Source organism: Gymnoscopelus braueri (assembly GCF_963280865.1).
Source record: "Gymnoscopelus braueri genome assembly, chromosome: 2".
Taxonomy (NCBI): Eukaryota; Metazoa; Chordata; class Actinopteri; order Myctophiformes; family Myctophidae; genus Gymnoscopelus; species Gymnoscopelus braueri.
This window is the reverse complement of record NC_137604.1, coordinates 16,584,531-16,603,344: the sequence shown is the minus strand read 5'-3', so window position 1 is coordinate 16,603,344 and position 18,814 is coordinate 16,584,531. Positions and strand designations below refer to the sequence as shown.

Genomic DNA, 18,814 nt, shown 5'->3' with positions numbered 1-18,814 from the left:
ATGTGATAACTATTTGCATATCCAGCCACTGCAGAACATTAAAAGGTGTGTGGACAGCAGATACACAGAGAAGAAGGGACTTCACAGGTCAAGGTCTGACTGCAAATATTATATCTAACAGTTTTGATTAGTAGGCTATTAGGTTGTAGATGTGTTTTTATTAGTATTAGGTTGTATGTTGAAGAGGTGTTTTGATTAGTTTTATGTTGTAGAGGTGTCGTGAATAGTATTCATTTGTCCATCTCTCCAAAAGACTTTACTGAATTGTGAAAAGAGTCAAAGCTGCCAGGAAAATGAACACATCAAACGAATCCTCTGTCTCTACCGCCATCATCTTCGACATCACCAGCACAACAACGAACGTGGTCCTGGGGGTCCCCATCAACATCTACAGTACATTCTGTGGCTAGTATTAACAGGACCACCTGGTACAATCACCTCAGAGATCTTAACACTCAATCTGAGTGTATGTGTCGTGAGATCATCTACAGCTTGTTATATCTTCCCTGTGTTGTCAAGCTAAATCTGCTCTTACAATACTTCACTGATCAACCCTGTTCACTGGGCTGTGTAGAGATTTATGGCAGTGGTTCACCCTGTGCTCTTCCTCAAGTATAAACCCCTCAGGTAGTGGCTTGCTCTGTGTTAGCCTGGTTGGTCATCATCGGGTTTTCAAATTCCAAGATATTGAATTATGTTTATTTGGGTGATGCCTATTTTTTTATGTTCTGAAACAGCCCATGCCAGGGGAGATGGGGAGGGAGAGTGAGCGGGACAACAGCATGAAGAGAAGAGCATTCATTATGTTCTCCATGATCATGGGGTCATTTTTAGGAACTTACCTTACTTGGTGCATTATTGCCATTTTTTGCAATCAAGGACATTTGTCATTTGACTTACTTGAAGCTACATGTTTATTCATTACTGTGGTCAGTGGGTTGGTGCAGCCCAGTGGTGGACAGTAACAGATGTACATGAGTACTGCACTTAAGTACAGATTCTGAGGATCTGTACTTTACTTTAGTATTAGATTTTTTTAAATACTTATTACTCTTACTTGAGTACATTTCCAAGACAAATATTTTACTTTTACCCCAATACATTTCTAGGAAGGAGTACTTTTACGTTGGCTGTTTTTTTTGTCCTTCCCTAAAATGCAATTGGCCACACTTCCGCTCTCACACTAGCCGTGTTTCTGGCTTCCCCCTCCGCTCGCCTCTTTGTTACATCTTGTATGGGTGTATAGGAGTAAAAGTATTTAGTTCTAGTCATTTCTATGTTTTTATAGGTGTTTCTGCAGTTTGCTTTGTATAACTTAGTGGTTCTACAAGCACATCAGTGCATGCAGTGCAGGTGGTTTCAGAGAGTTACTTCTCTGAAACAAGAGTTGCAATTTATTGATATAAAAATTAAGAAATGTACTTCTATGTACTACTTTTACTTTTACTTGTACTTTAAGTATTTTTAAAAGCATGTACTGTAAAAAAATAATGACATGAGATTTACTTAAAGAGGCACTATGTCACTTATTTTAATGAATAAAATGTAATTTTGTCCAATCTGTATGGTAGAGTATGTTAATACAATATAACTTATACAATTGGGGCGGTTATATTTGTCTCCCTGCTCTTCTATTGAGACATTTAGATCGTGTCAAAGGTCATTTTGACCAGATGTTTGTTAGTATAGGAAATCAAAGGTTGAGTGTATGGAGACCAAGCAAGTCGACTTGTCTCTGTGCCATCTTGTTTTGACAGGGTGAAGTTTGTCGCTGCATGTCGGCATCATCTTGTCTTGAAAAGATGAAGTTAACGGTTGTGCGTGTGGGTACACATGAAAATGCAGATAATACTGTAGCTTCTTCTTTGTAACCACATCCTGCTCTCATGAGAGCAGAGGATGTGGTCACAAAGAAGCACATGCCTTGCAAACAACACCTGCCTCACTGCAACCACCATCTCTGCAGGCATGGATGCCGATTTATGTTGGGTGGTAGAGTACTCAACAACACACATCAAGCAAGTTTTAACCCCTTAATCAGAAATACCTGATGAATGTCAGTTGGAATCATTGTACTCGCAATAAAATACTTTTTTGCACCCACAGGATTGGCGCCAATGTCTGCAAGTCTCTGCACAAACATACACTGAACAGAGAGAATGTTCTGTTTTCTATGTCAACTGTATGTATGCAGAATGAGCATGTAAGGTATTGTGTCATATCACCAGATGTTACTTATAATCTGGTGAAAAAATATGTGTAATCACGGTAATCAAAAGGCCCTTCATGACAGTTACTCTATGCATTTAATTGTTTTTTTTTTTTAGAACAGATGACCTCAGTTTAAAGTTAGCTCCATGTCCTAATCTTTGAAGCTGAATATTATTGTATCTTGACAAAAAGATCACAGTTGATGGCCCTGGATCTGAGAATTTGTACCAAATAGATTTTCTTTATCACCAAAGTACATTAAGAACTGGAATATAATTAATGTGATCTGAGTGCAGCTTTGTCAGCGATGTGTCACTCATGTGTGACTCCTGTTATTTCCTCATGGGAAAATAATAATCCTTTGAGGCACTGGGGTTCACGCTGGTCCCCTGGAAGACTAAGCTGACCGTGCTTTTGCGGTGGCGGCCCCAGAGCTGTGGAACAATCTCCCTCCCACATCAGATCTGCCAAGTCCATCGAGATGTTTAAGTTCTTACAAAAAACTCACCCTTTCTCTCTGTCTTTTAACAACATTTACTCCTAAATATTCCTATTTTAACTCCTATCTAACGTTTCTTACCTTCTGTGTGTACATAGGTGTAAATGTACAATCTTGCTCTGTGTCTGTGTCTCCTAAAAGCATACATGTTATGTGTTTTTGTTCTTTGATTTGATGTAATTGCTTTGCTTTTACCTGTGCAGCACTTTGGTCAACTAAGGTTGTGTGCTCTATAAATAAAGTTTGGTTGATTGATTGATTGATAAGCTAGTAACTCCCATCATGATTACTGACATCGACTATGCAGATGACATTGCCCGAGTCTCGGACACAGCAGAGAATGTAAGGGAACTGGCAGTAGAAATGGATAGCAGGAAGATCTGCCTCAAGCTCTATGCCAAGAAAACAAAAGTATCTGTATTCAACACAGAGGACATCATTGCCACTGCCGACTTCAAATAACTTTTACTTTAAGTATCTTTAAAAGCATGTACTTTTGAATACTAGTATATTTAAAAGCAATTACTTTTTTACTCTTACTTGAGTAACATTTTGACCGAGCTACTTTTACTTGTAGTGGAGTAAATTTGACCAGGAGTATCTGTACTCTTACTCAAGTACTGGGGTTGAGTACTCTGCTGTACATCTGACGAAAAACTGTCAAACTGCCCTGCATGTGTTAAACCTATACAAGGTAGTTAATCACACAGTGAAACCCCAATATTTGTTATTTATATTAATTCATCAAGTACAGTGATGGCTAGTAGAAAGTGACCCTATTTAAAGTTACCCACTAACTATACAAACAACTATATTATGCTATTTTATACTCTTGTTTTCTTGTCTTGTTCTGCTGTCATTTGATCTTTTTTTGTAAAGCACTTTGTACCTTTGTTTCAAAAAGGGATATATAAATGAAGTTGAATATTGTTGTAGTGGGTAGAAAAATATATAATCCACATATTGTCATTGTGTACACTTGTATGTGTGTAATGATTTGTTTTGGTTGCACCATTTGGTTGTGTTATTTCACTATCTGTTCCAGTGTATTGCTAACCTTCAAAAGTGTCTATTGGCTACATACTTTGGTGACCCAATCCGTTGCTTTAGTGCCACCTTGAGGTCATAATTTCCAATAGCACACAATTGTGATGCACAGGTCACATTCTTTTGGTACATTATAGTGCTTGTACTAAGCATTAATTCAAGGGTTGGATTGGGGGGTCCATATAGGGGTATCGTATAAGTCCCTTATAAGATATTTATGTGTTAATATGACAATATAAGTGTTAATCATTGCATTGTAAACATATACAGTATATTAGATAAGACATTTATAAGTGCTTATAAGAAACCTGTAAACTTGTGCTTATAGACAGATTAACATTAATAAAATCCTTTACAATCATGAAATCATCTCTGCTAAAACATTGTATTTATATGTATTTCATTCACATTTGATTATCCTTGACAACATGTAGCTAATTTCAGATGTAGCTGAGAAAAGCATTGTTGTTAATGAGTGCATAATAAATGATGTATTAACCTTAATAAAGCATTGTTCCCACTTTAGACTTAACCGTCAATAAATGCAGAATAGGCTCTGCAGGTTTCCAGAAGCTGTCATACCCCTTTCCTGTTCCTGTTCAGACTCACCTCAAAACGGTCCTTCATGTCGAAAATGTTGGGAAAAGTGATTTCTTCACAGCTTCTTTCTCAGTTGAGCAATAAAAAATTATATGGAAAGTTAGTTACTGGTTTTAGAGCACTCCACAATACTGAGACATGCTTAAGGTTACCAATGACCTACTCATGAATCTGGATGCTGGCGATTCTGGTCCTTCAATCTAGACCTATGCACAACAATTGATAGTGGGGTCGGTCTTAATGACAGTGTCCTCCAACTGCTGCACGCATATCTCACAGCAAGAACCACCTCTGTTGCTGTTGGTAATGCCTTCTCCTTATCTGCTCACCAAGGGATACTTGATGCAAGCCACATCTACAACGTGCAAATTGGGGAATTTACGCCACCAGCCTTATACCTAAAACACCTGCGCTACCCGTTACATTATCAGCGTGCCAGATGCCATTGCCTTATGCCCAGTGTTATCTACTCTCGCTCCCACTCTGCTCATGGAAGAGTGAAGAGGCAGTCTGACGTTGATTGCCTGTGAATGAAATAATATTTTAAGTATCACTCACATCTTACTGATTATAGGGAATATGTCATATAGTTGCAATCTGTTTTTTTTTTATTTCCTGCAAAATGTATTAATCAAAATGTGTGAAGTGTGTGGTTTGGAGCGAATGCCGCGGCACAGCACAAATCAGCGTCTTTGAATAGACTCAAATCTTATATAAACACATATTGATAGCAAACACTATCATTTCATTCAAAATGGCAGTCACATTTAGAGACAAACATCATAATGAAAACGTACTATCCACAGTGGGGAGAAATCAATAATGTTAATAATGACAATGATTATAATAGAAAGGAATGCAGACTTTTATATCGTCACTGTCGGGTGGAAACCCTGTATGTCCGAAACCATTACTTTAGGAAACAAGAACCTGTGTTCAAATGGACTCAATGTAGTTATTATTTAGTCACAAGCTCTTGTTAATACATTGGTCCAATATGACTAATTCTGCTACTTTTATGTGACACTGTTTGTTGTATGACAAGGTTTCTGCCTGACAGCAACAATAAGCTTCTGATGCACACACATTAAGAGAATAAATGACAAACACAATAGATATACTATGTGTTCCACAGATGTTGACCACAGTATTTGAAAGTTAATTTGACCAATGGGGTGGGGGTGGGGGGGGGGCAGCGACAGGTCTGTGATCCTTTGAAGTGAGAGGAGGAGGGGCGGGGGATGGTGGATGTTTTGACCCGTCCATAAATCAATCATGGCCTGTCAAATCACTCACATAATATCCTTCAATCAAATACATATGCACACACAAAGTACTTAATTACTTTGACTTGGGCAGTATAGCAATAGCTCAAATGTATTATGAATTAAATTCTGAATTCTTATTGGGCAACAGTAAGTCAAACATAACCAGTGGTAGGTTAAATTTCGAGCCTGGACCACTGGAATACTGCAATATGTGACACAAATCTAGTACTGGTCATCCAGGATATTTAATTCAAACTCATCCTGATAGATCACTGCCACAACTCTATTTGAAAGCCGTTTCTGTGAAACAGAAACAGCTTTCAGCGAGTTATATAAAATAATAAAATCAGCCTGATTATGAATTGAACACTTAAGTTCAATTAATTTTTCCCGTGAACTTAAAATCATTGTCCTTGCTGCCGTGACATTTGAATTGTAGGCCAGGGGTCTCGCCCCTAAAATGAAATTTCAGGCCTGATCCTAAGTATTATTCAGATACGTTTTACTATAGCACAGTATTTTCTATATGGTGTCTAAACTCCAAAACTTTATTCAATATTTTGACAATATTTCGAATATTATGTTTCGGAGAGCATTTTGTGGTGTACATTTCGTGTCCATACTAAACTTTTGGTTTTCTAGCAAAGTGTAAGTATCCCATGTGTGTTTCAAATAGATTTTCCAGATCGATTTAATACACATCCCCCTATCTTGGTGCTGAGTCACTTTTGTCCAGTTACTGGACTTCACTTTTACCCTCATATCAGAAGGCAACTGCTATGCACCATCACCTCATCTGTCCTCTGTCATGTGGATGCTGAGATGTCCTTTCATCACATCACTGATCTATCCTCTGAGGTTTCTTTCTTCATCACCTCATTGACTTGTCCTCCGCCGTGTGGATGCTGAGGTGTCTCTTCATGTGGTTGGACTGAACAAAGCACCTGCCACATATGGGGCAGCGGAACGGCTTCTCTCCGGTGTGAACGCGCTCGTGGTTCTTCATCTGATGCTGGTGGGAGAAGCGCTTGGAGCAGTGGCGGCAGCCGAACGGCTTCTCGCCTGTGTGCACGCGCTGGTGCCGCCGCAGGGACTGGAACTTGCCAAAGGTCTTCCCGCACAGCTCGCAACGGAACGGTTGACCTCCGGCGTCATGGGCCCGCTGGGCAGGAAGCGCCATAGGCGGGATGGAGCTCAAGAGCCTGCTAAACTCTCCCCTGGCAGAGGAAGCGACCATGTCGTTGAGGGCAGACGACTGATTGTCTCCTCGGTTTGCCTGAGGGTGTAAAACCTGCCTGGGGGTTTTGATTGGAGAGGAAAATGAGGAGGAGAAAGAGGAGAGGTCGCTGCAAGAGGACGCAATATTAATATCAAGCAAACTTGACATTAAACCTGTAGTTCTGTCTGAGATCTGTGTGCTCAGTGTCGGGGCTGAGCGCACTGCTTCTAGCTCCTCCTTTCTCCTGTCTTTCTGGAGTCTCCGTTTGGCAGACCTGGTTATCCCATCCCTGTCTATTATGCTCCACTCTGAGCTCATGTCTGCCTCCACTTTAATTGGAACAGAATCCACCAGCACCATATCGGGTTCCCAGTCCAGATCGCCAGCCAGGGATGGAGCGATGTTACTTGGGTCGGCAGAAACGTCTCTTCCCCCGTCCTCTGAAGCTCCAGGAGAAGCCTCTCTGCCATCAGTGTTGCTCCTAGTTCTTCTCTCTTGATGTGGGCCTGAGTTATGTGGAGGGTCCAGAGAACAGTTTCCTGTGGTTAGGTTGCCAGTGTTATTCCACAGCTCTATGCCTGCACCAGCTTCTGCCCACTCAGATGCACTGGTGAACAGGTTGCCATCGTCGTGACTTGTGGTGCTGGTGAATCTGTTATTGCGGTCAGATGTTGGATGGTGGCTCTCTCTGCTTACATTTCCGTTACTGTGATGACTGGCAATAGCTTTGCTGGGTGGTGGCGCATGGGCATGGAATCGCTGGTCGGCGCGGCGAAGATGATTCTCAGGCTCTACAGCGAGGGTTCTAGATATAGGTCCGGAGGACGGGATGCTTGCAGATGCCCTTGTGTTTGTATCACTGCCCTGTTTGACTGGGGATTGAATGTCTGAAAGAAGAGCAAATTATCAGTTGGTTATCAAACTTCTGAAAAGTAAAGAGAATGTGCAGAGTAGGGCTGTAACTATTGTTGATTTTCATTGCAATTATTGTATCAATTACTGATTAATTAAATAATCAAGAAGCGTGTTTTTACAATGTGTTTTTTAATGATAAATCAATGAATCAATTAGCATGATTAACCACTTGTGCCCTATTTTATAGTTCATTGTAAAATGGTGTCATAAAAAATGTGTTCCAAAAGCTCACAATGCGTTATGAGGATATAGACCTGCTATTTTTGTTCTTTTTGAAAACCTTTGGTATCGTCTTTAAAAAGAGGAAAAGGGGATGGGTCCCCCAAAATCGATTTGATTGAAATCGATTACATTTGTATAATCAATTAAATCTAGTTTGATCAACTGTTGTACCCCTAGGGCAGAGCTTTTTTCCCCTCTATGAACAAATGGGATAAAATAAGGATATCATTCTTTCTCATTGTGGGTGACTGGGGGTGGCAGCGGATAGCTTTCTCAATTTCTCAAAAAGATTTAGCTTGCATTCTCTTGTTTAATGTACATTTGTACTGTATAGTAATTTCATTTCACACCTTTATTTACGGTATTCAGGGAGGTTCAACTGGGGACAAGTTCTCTTTTTCAAGAATGCCCTGATTTATAAAATGCATGATTTTCTCAAAATGGGGACGGGGGTCCTCAAGGGGTCCTCTTCACTATTACATGTACAAGCAAATGCAACTACAGAACATACAAGAATGGCTATTTTGAAAAGACTTTGACTGTTATCAAGGAATTCTAGACAAAATAACACATATGATTTTCTAATAATAACAAACGTTCTTGGATTGGGGTCCCAGAGCTTAAAAATGTAACCAAATTTGGATGTCTTTGAAATGTAAAAGTTTGAGAATAACTGCGGTAGGACTAGGAGACTCACTGATTGACAAGTCGTTCTGTCTGAAACTCATAAGCACAATGTGAGAGGTACGAACCTGTGTAGGAAACCCTAGGGATGGCAGCTTCAACACTCAGTATTATGCAGGGTATCAGATCAATGATGACGTGAATTTTTGAATTCAAGGCATAATAGTTTGCTGCCGTGGATAAAATGTGAGCTTTTTAAAGTGAGTTGCGAGCCCCCTTCTTTTGCATCATGATTCTGCTGTTTTGCAGTTTGGCGCAGCACCAAAGACAGAGCATGTGCATTATTACACATGTTTTAATTACCTTTGAGTGTGTTGCTATCACCCTCCACCTTCAAAATGATTGGAAAGCCACCGCCCCCGTCCTCCTCCTCTCCTCCTGTTCCCTGTGTTGAGCTCTTGGTCACGGCGTTACATCTGGCTCTGCTGGGCACCGAAGGTCCGCGGGTCACCTGTCACAATCAATACATAATGGCCTTATCTTAATTATTCTAGATAATCAAAACTATTTTGCATATTATACTCATTAATCAGTTCCATTCATCTGCATGAATTAATCTGTTGAAAAATAGAAATAGCCAATCTATAGCTTGTAGATTGGCCATTTTTAAAACATTAGTATAAAAGTATTAAATGCATTGCCTGTTTTGACCATAGTACATAATTTATTTTTAGTATTACTAGTAGGCCTACCAGTCATTGTCAGTAATTTCTTTCTATTAAATTGTTTGTAATATGCCCTGTGCAATTTTTCATTACAATAAGCCAGACCTGCCAACCGCCGTTTTGCGTGGCAACCTGCGTGTCCACGTACGACCAGTATTCCCACTGATATGCAGCCATTAATGTGAATTTGCGTAGTTCCTTGGGCTTTTGACATGCAAATAGCCATGGCAGTATTTGAATGCTCTCTCTCTCTCACATATCAATGAGAGTGGGAATGTTACACTTTTACAGTCGTGTATGTGTGTGTATGTGTATGTGTATACTGTGTGTGTGTGTGTGTGTGTGTGTGTGTGTGTGTGTGTGTGTGTGTGTGTGTGTGTGTGTGTGTGTGTGTGTGTGTATATGTATATGTATATACACATACATACATACATACATACACAGTATATTATGTCTGGATAAACTCCAGTCCCACATACAGTGTACACATACACTCCATGTATCTACAGTAAGTGATACATTGTGATTTAATGCAATCATAAAAAGATAGTCACTACTACTAAGTAATTAGTGGTTATTATTATTAAAGATAGCTCTTCAATTACTTCAGTCATCAAATCAATGTATGTAGGGATACTTTTAGCTTTTTAATGGATCCTATCATGTTAAGCCTGATAATATCAAACTCCATCAGAATACTGGAAATGTTTTTTTTGGGGGGGGGGGGGGGGCAGCACTTACAGTCTGAGGTTCAGAGGTTGGCAGGTATACAATAAGCGTAAGAAAAATATAATTTTGATTTATATGTTCCAATATTCAATGCAAAAACTAAAAATACTCATGATCGTGACAACAGTCCTGGGCTCACATGCACGGTGCTGCTGCTGCTGCTGCTGCGTCTCAAAGCGCTCAGTCTATCCAGGTGGTTCCGTCTGGATGTCTGGAACTTGGCGACCAGCAGCTTCCTCCTGAGGCCGTCTATCTCCCTCTGGTTCTGGCTGATCTCCAGCCGCAGCACCGCGTAGCCATCATCCACCAGCTTGCAGATCTCCGCCACCGCGGTGTTCGCCAGGACCTCGATCACCGCGGCCAGCTGGCCGTGGAACGAGTCGCTGCTGCTGCTGGTGGTAGACATGAGTGGATCGATTCAACAGTCGCTGTTTTAGAAGAAATGGGTTTGTTTTGTGGATGTTGTTGTCAACAGTCCACGGTGTTCCACCATGTTTGTTCTTCTTCGGCTTCCTGTGCGGTGCTAAAAGTGTATTTGTTTAGAGGTTCGATTGAGGCCACCTACTGCATGGAGTCAAAACGGCAACGAGCTTGACCGGGATCGATTCAATTCGTCTCACAGTTTGCAGATCCGGTTCTAAAGCGGATACGGAAACAGTTTGTATGTGTTTGTAAACGTATATGTGGAAATGACCAGATACAGTAGGCGGGATTTTTGACCGGATTTGAGCAGTGAACAGTGAATAGAAACCAGGGCTTTCCACTGGTAATATTGTGTTAAGTCTTGTTTTATAGTCCTGTTACAATTACTGTACGAACGTTTTATTATTTATTTTCTTTATCAGACTGTCTGACAAGTCAACTTGGACTGCAACATTAAAATGATGTTATTTCTCATTATGCCTTGACTGAGATCACACATTCATCCTCACACAATGCACATTGACAGACCTGAGTTGGAATGGAAATGACAGCAACTCTTCCCTAACCCCCACCATCCCATACCAGCAGGCAGACGTGTGTTTGTATTATTAAGATAAAACCAATCTTTATTGATCCTCATTGGTAAATGTAGTTGTCATCAACAGCACCAAGAGAATAAAACACAGAAGATTCAAAACAATATTAAGATTAAATTAAATAGTTAGGTTTAGGTTCTGACACATAATACAACTTTATTTATAGAGCATTTATCAAAACAAATGTACAAAGTGATTTACATCAAACAGAAGAAAAATCAAACGAGAACACGAGAAGACATGATGTGTGCAGTTTGAAATACAAAAACATTGAGTTTTACTCTTAACTGCTGGTTTTCCATCTATCCTACCAGGACCTCTAGTACTGCTGGTTTTCTATCCTACCAGGACCTTTAACTGCTAGTTTTATATCCTACCAGGACCTCTAGTACTGCTAGTTTTATATCCTACCAGTAGTGATGAGCGGGCCGACCCGTAACCTGCGGGTCAACCCGCGGCGCGGGTGGTCGAGTCAGGATTTCAGAGGCAATTATGCGGGCTGCGGGTGAGCGGGTCAGCCGCTCTCACACGCAAAAAAAAAACAACAACATGAACAACATGCTTGTTTATTTAGCCCATGACAATGTTGTGCTACTGTAGACATTTAAAGCGACTTTGGGTACTTAAAAGAGCACTATATAAATCGGAGCAATTATGATGATTATCTTTTTTTTTCCACCGCAGGTCGCGGGGCGGGTTGAGCCATAGATTTATATATAGGTTCCGTGGCGGGTCATGAAAAAACCCGACCGCACATCACTACCTACCCCAGGACCTCTAGTACTGCTAGTTTTATATCCTACCAGGACCTCTAGTACTGCTAGTTTTATATCCTACCGGACCTCTAGTACTGCTAGTTTTATATCCTACCAGGACCTCTACACTGCTGGTTTTATATGCTACCAGGACCTCTGGTAAGCAGGTGGACCGGCTTATGAACAAACACCATTTCTGAACAAGTGAGACCCTTGTAAAATACTCGGTCAAGGAAAATAAAAGAAGACATATCGCACATTGTTTTCTGCTGTGTTGCTTTTTGATGTGTACACTGTATAATTGTATTGAAGTATCTAAAGAGCACAAAGTACGTTTCTGAACGTGTCATAGTATCCCGAGACTGTCGATCATTGACAGTCTGACAACCAAATCTCGCGATACTGCCGAGCCAGAAACAATACATGGCGCTGTTTAGATGCCTCAATAAAATTACGTACAGTGCACATCGAAAAACAAGTGATTAGAAAACAACCTGTGATATGTCTTCTTTTGTATTCCTGAACTGATTAACTGACAAAGGACGCAATCGTTCAGAAATACTGCCCGACTCTCATTGACTCCAATGTATTAAACCAAACTTCCGGATCCAGTTTGCCTCCCATGAGCGTCAATGGCGCATGCCCGGCCCATGGCCTGACCGTACCTTCTTCTATCGATTACCTTGGTTTCCTCTGATCTGATGTAATGACTTCACTGTCAAATGAGGATTTGATTGGTTGTTGTGAATCAGTGGGCGCAGGTGCACTTTGAGGAACCTGTGGTTGTCAAGGTGACCGATGAGCAGTTCATCGCAACCTGCCTAGCAATGACCAGCTGAGTAGAGGTCACAAGAGAGGTCGTCGTCACGGTAACAGTTTTTCATATGTACTGTAGTCCTTTAACATCCTATCCTCTCTCCTTTGGTCTCATCTCGTTTAGGGCTGCAACTATCCATTATTTTCTTTTATTCTATCGATTACTTTGTTTAGATTAATCTAATAATTGAGAAGCACACTTTTTTATTATCAACAAATCGATAAACCACTTATTTTATACTGTGAAAATAGCAGCTTTTCATTTTACTATTCAATATAACTCACATTGGCCCATTTATGTTGCCCATACCTGCATTAAAAAGCAAGTTAGAGAGTAAAATCCATCCTTGTTTTTGGTTGTTCCCCAAAAGTATTACATATAACTTTAACCCAGTTACTCAACTTTTGCCCTCATCCAATCAGAAAGCTACAACCATGCACCATCACCTCATTCATCGGTCTTCTGTCATATGGAAGCTGATGCCTGATTTACGTATACTTAGCTGTGTGTCTGTGTCGCGCACCAAAAACATTGATTACAGATCTGTTACAACCAAGTATATTACAGGCTTGAGGCACCATCGCCATCACCTCACTGATCATTCCTCTGTTGTGTGGGTGCTGAGGCAACAACGCCATCACATCACTGATCTGTCCTCTATCGTATGCTGATGCTGTGCGAGTCCCCTTCTTGTTTTGCATGATTCTGCTGTTTTGCAGTTTGGCTCAGCACTAGAGACGGAGGATGTGCGTTATTTCTTTCTTTGAATGCTGTAGCAACAACGCCATCCATCACGTGTGGATGCTGAGGTGTCTCTTCATGTGACTGGACTGTACAAAACACCTGCCACAGATGGGGCAGCAGAACGGCTTCTCTCCGGTGTGAACGCGCTCGTGGTTTTTCATCTGATGCTGGTGGGAGAAGCGCTTGGAGCAGTGGCGGCAGCCGAACGGCTTCTCACCCGTGTGCACGCGCTGGTGCAGCCGCAGGTTCTGGAACTTGCTGAAGGTCTTCTCGCACAGCTCGCAACGGAACGGTTGACCTCCGGTGTCACGGGCTGGCTGGGCAGGTAGCGCCATAGGCGGGATGGAGCTCAGGGGCCTGCTAAACTCCCTAGAAGAGGCAATTCCGTTGTGGGAAGACGACTGATTGTCTCCTCGGTTTGCCTGAGGGTGTAAAACCTGCCTTGGGGTTTTGATTGCAGAAAACGAGGAAGGGAAAGAGGAGAAGCCGCCATAGGAAGTGCCACTATTAACATCAACCAAACTTGACTTTAAACCTGTAGTTCCGTCTAAGGTCTCTGTGCTCAGTGTCGGGACTGAGCGTGCTGCTTCTAGCTCCTCCTCTCCGCCATGTTTCTGGAGTCTCCGTTTGGCAGACCTGGTTATCCCATCCCTGTCTATTATGCTCCACTCTGAACCCATGTCTGCCTCCACTTTAATTGGAATAGAATCCACTAACACCATATCCGGTTCCCAGTCCAGATTACCAGCCAGGGATGGAGCAACGTTACTCGGGTTGCAAGAAACGTCTCTTCCCCCGTCCTCTGAAGCTCCAGGAGAGCCCTCTCTGCCATCAGTGTTGCTCCCAGTTCTCCCCTCTTGATGTGGGCTTGAGTTATGTGGTGGGTTCAGAGAACAGTTCCCTGTGGTTAGGCTGCCAGTGTTATTCCACAGCTCTATGCCTATACTAGCTTCTGCCCACTGAGATGCACTGGTGAACAGGTTGCTATGGGCGTGACTCGTGGTGCTGGTGAATCTGTTATTGCGGTCAGATGATGGATGGTCTCTGCTTACATTTCCGTTACTGTGGTGACGGGTGTTGAATCGCTGGTCGACGTGGTGAAGATGATTCTCAGGCTCTACAGCGAGGGTTCTAGTTATAGGTCTGGAGGACAGAGTGTTTGCAGATGCTCTTGTGTTCGTTTCACTTCCCTGCTTGACTGGGCGTTGAATGTCTGAGAAGGAGAAGAGTAAATGATCAGTTGGTTATCAAACCTCTGAAGTCTAAAGAGGATGAGCATCGTTTATCGTTTATTTTCTTTGCAATTATTCCATCAATTACTTTAGTGATTAATTAAATAATCAAGAAGCATATTTTTACAATGCGTTTTTTCATTATAAATCAATTAATCAATTAGTGTGATTAACCACTTGTGCCCTATTGTATAGTTCATTGTAAAATGGTAGTAGTAAAAATAGGTGGTAAAATAGCTTCAAAAGCTCACAATGCATTATGACACATGAGGCTATAGACCTGCTATTTTTGTTATTTTTTGAAAACCTTTGGTATTGTCTTTAAAAAGAGGGGGTCCTTGAGGGGGTTCCCACTTAAAAATGATTGAAAGATACATGTACAAGCAAATACAACTGGAGAACATACAACGATGGCTATTTTGAAAATACTTTTATCAAGGAATTCGAGACAAAATAACACACATACCATTTTCTAATAATAAATGTTCTCAGATTGGAGTCTCAGAGCTAAAAAACAAAATAATAAAAAAAGCAAACGCATCAAATTTGGATGTCTTTGAAATGTGAAAATTTGAGAATAACTGGGGTAGGACTAGGAGACCCACTGATTGAAAAGTAGTACTGTCTGAAGCTCATAAGCAGCTATGTCTACCTTGACCAAGCAGTGGAACCGGGTCTTGAATGAGAGAGGTAAACATTTAGTCTTTCATGTAGGAGATCCGTGTAGGAAACCCTACGCATGGCAGCTTCAACACTCAATATTATGCAGGGTATCAGATCAATGATCACTTGAATTTTTTAATTCAAGTCATAATAGTTCTTGTGTTTTGCTGCAGTGGATAAAATGTGAGCTTTTTAAAGTGAGTTGCGAGCCCCGCTTCTTTTTCTTCATGATTCTGCTAATTACCTTCGAGTGTGTTGCCGTCACCCTCCACCTTCAAGATGATTGGAAAGCCCCCGTCCTCCTCCTCTCCTCCTGTTCCCTGTGCTGAGCTCTTGGTCGCCGGGTTACATCTGGCTCTGCTGGGTGCCGAAGGTACGCGGGTCACCTGTCACAATTAATACATAATTGCCATGTCTTCATTATCCGAAATAATCAAAATTATTTTGCATAATCATTTATCATTTCCATCTGTATGAATTAATCTGTTGAAAGAAAGCCAATATAGATATATAGATAAATATAAATAGATAGCCAATCTACAGCTTGTAGCTGTAGATTGCTTTTTTTTTCTTCTTTTCTTTTCATAAAAGTATTAAATGGCCTGTTTTGCCCATAGTACATTATTTATTTTTAACACATAGTACCAGTCATTTTCAGTAATTTAATTGTATTTAAGTTATTTTTTATATTCCCTGTGCAATTTTTCATTACAATAAGCGCAAATAATATAATTTTGATCGAAACATTCCCTTAGTAATGTAAATGCAAATGATTTCAAGGTCAGAGTTGACGATATACTGTAGTAATCTCAAGCAAAGAACAGGTTACCTATTTGGGCTGCATTCTTGACTACAAAGAGACAGGGGGAAAAACTGGCATCAAAAAGTGATCAAGAAAGTAAATCAAAGAACAAGATTTTAGGCAGAATTTCCTCTTTTGTCAACAAAAGTGCTCTGAAAAACTGCTGGAGCCCTCATTCAATGATATATATATAGAACGAACATGGGAAAAGTCTCATTCTACTACTCTGCCACCAATATATGAAATACCCTGACACCATCCATTAAAAAAATGTGAATCACTGGTTTCTTTCAAAACTAGCCTGAGAAAAAGGAGACCAAAAGGGGAGATACATTCACTGCTTATGTTTTCCCCGTTCTCCTTTGTACCTACTGTGTTTTGTAAAATTGTCGATGACATGAATTAGTGTATTTTTTATCCTATGTAAGTCCCCAGAACTTTTTTGTGTTAAAGAATTTCATGATCATTACACCTGAATCCTAAGGCTAAAACTGAATCCATTCTCTTTGGGTCCAAAATAAACCTTTGCAAGGCAGATGGCTTCACAGTCTTCACAAGTGGGTGACAATGTCATCACAAGGAAATTACCTACCTGGGTTGTATATTAGAGGCAAATCCTTCCAGTGAAAAAACGGCAACTAAAGTAATACAAAAAAGTCAAACCATGAACAAAATTGTTCTACAAGATCTCCTCTCTGGTCAGTAGGAATACATTGCAGACTCTAGCTGGAGCACTCATCCAATGTCACTATGACTATACTATATCTATATGCAATATTATGCATGCACCTCGTGGTACCATAGCACCACAAAGCCCTTACAAACAAGGCTCCAGACATCCCAAAACAAACTGGTCAGGCTACTGCTTCGCCTTACATCTACAACTCATTTAACCCCTGCTCACTTTGCTTGGGTGGGACGGCTCAGTGTAGAGGATAGAGTACAGCAACTTGCAATAGGTCTGGTCTACAAGATACACTACATCACAAAGACACCCATGTACCTGTCAAACTACTTTACACAGGACCCCAATGGAAACAACAAGCCATAGTGCTTTTTGGGGTTTAATCCTTTTAGCAGACCTTGTATAGAACTGTACTTTTTGTCGATCTATCATATCAATCAATCAATCAATCAAACAAACAGATCGTGACAACAGTCCTGGGCTCACATGCACGGTGCTGCTGCTGCTGCTGCTGCGTCTCAGAGCGCTCAGTCTGTCCAGGTGGTTCCGTCTGGATGTCTGGAACTTGGCGACCAGCAGCTTCCTCCTGAGGCCGTCTATCTCCCTCTGGTTCTGGCTGATCTCCAGACGCAGCACCGCGTAGCCATCATCCACCAGCTTGCAGATCTCTGCCACCGCGGTGTTCGCCAGGACCTCGATCACCGCGGCCAGCTGGCCGTGGAACGAGTCGCTGCTGCTGCTGGTGGTAGACATGAGTGGGTCGCTTCAACAGTCGCTGTTTCAGAAGAAATGGGTTTGTTTTGAGGATGTTGTTGTCAACAGTCCACGGTGTTCCACCATTTTTGTTCTTCTTCTGCTTCTTTCCTGTTCTTCTTCTTCTTCTTTGGTTTTATGGCGGGTCGCAACCGTTTGCTTTTAGGTGCATACCGCCACCTACTGTACCGGAGTATGTAGTCTGACTCCCTACACTTCTCTATTCCATTCACCGTTATTCTAATTTATAGTGTGACTATCTTTTTAGTGATAGCACTACACCCTGCCTACACCCGCTTCTTTCCTGTGCGGTTGTGAAAGGGTATTTATTTAGAGATTCGATTGAGGCCACCTACTGCATGGAGTAAAAACTGCAACGAGCTTGCAGATCATTCATTCACACAGTGCACAGATTATAACTCTATGGCACAGTCACTCAGACCTATATGAGTTGGAAATGACAGAGCAATCCCATACCAGAAAGCAGATAGTTACTGTTTGATTGTCCTGTTTGATTGTCATCAACAGCAGTAAGAGTAAAACACTCAACAGCCTGGTAAGATTCTAAATTAAATAAAGTAAAATGACATAGTTTAGGTTCTGACACAATAATAATACAACTTTATTTAGAGAGCACTTATTAATACAAAGTTACATCAAACAGAAGAAAACTCAAATGAGAACACATGATGAGAAAACATGACGTATGCACAATGTGGTTTCAAATACCAAAACATTGAGTTTTACTCACTTACTGCTGGTTTTCTTTATTTAGGTACTTTTCTTATTTTTGTTTAAAGGACAAACAGGTCATCTGATCTTGGGTATTTACATTACAATAAAATTAGGTTTTTTTCAGGTGTTTTTAACACTCATTATGTATGGGCTATTCATACCAGAAGAGATGGATCCTATATTATAGCAACATAAGTCATTTACAAAGTTCTCGGTCTGTTTCCCCTCGGTGGCAAAGTCCATGGCAGTTTGCCAATAGATATTCCATTGATTCACTCCTTATCTTCCAAATATAGCAAGAACAAAAAAAGAAATAGAGATAGGCTACCAATAATATTTTAAGAAGGTACTTATCCGGGGTGCTAAATTTGGTTGGTACGTTACTCAGGTAAATATTGGTAAAATTACATTCAATCTCAGATCTCATTATTGAGTTGATATCTGCTATCTCTAGCCAGTAGGTCTGGATAATTGCTGGACAATCCCAGAATGTGGGAAAGCGGTCAGCCATTGTATTATTGCATTTTCTCCAGAAATTCCCTCATTCCGG

General features: G+C 41.0%; 2 protein-coding genes across 5 annotated transcripts; both read right to left on the bottom strand.

The window, feature by feature from the left end:
* Positions 1-4,973: 4,973 nt before the first annotated feature.
* LOC308097477 (uncharacterized protein) lies at positions 4,974-10,554 on the bottom strand. The gene is made up of 3 exons (XM_080445267.1): positions 10,199-10,554; positions 8,969-9,116; positions 4,974-7,731 (listed from the first exon to the last, which is right to left on the bottom strand). Exons 1-3 carry the CDS (start codon positions 10,463-10,465, stop codon positions 6,497-6,499), a joined length of 1,650 nt encoding a protein of 549 aa, XP_080301393.1. The 5' UTR covers positions 10,466-10,554; the 3' UTR covers positions 4,974-6,496.
* A 754-nt stretch (positions 10,555-11,308) lies between these two features.
* LOC308097486 (uncharacterized protein) lies at positions 11,309-17,615 on the bottom strand. 4 transcript variants are annotated; one of them, XR_013934211.1, is made up of 4 exons: positions 17,263-17,615; positions 15,534-15,675; positions 11,854-14,607; positions 11,309-11,461 (listed from the first exon to the last, which is right to left on the bottom strand). XR_013934211.1 is itself a non-coding variant. In XM_080445280.1 (3 exons), exons 1-3 carry the CDS (start codon positions 17,527-17,529, stop codon positions 13,442-13,444), a joined length of 1,575 nt encoding a protein of 524 aa, XP_080301406.1. In that variant the 5' UTR covers positions 17,530-17,615; the 3' UTR covers positions 11,309-13,441. The 4 variants fall into 4 exon arrangements, 1 of the variants encoding a protein (XP_080301406.1); XR_013934212.1 differs by having other exon boundaries at positions 11,309-11,887; positions 11,921-14,607; XR_013934213.1 differs by having other exon boundaries at positions 11,309-13,240; positions 13,292-14,607.
* Between the last annotated feature and the right edge of the window lie 1,199 nt (positions 17,616-18,814).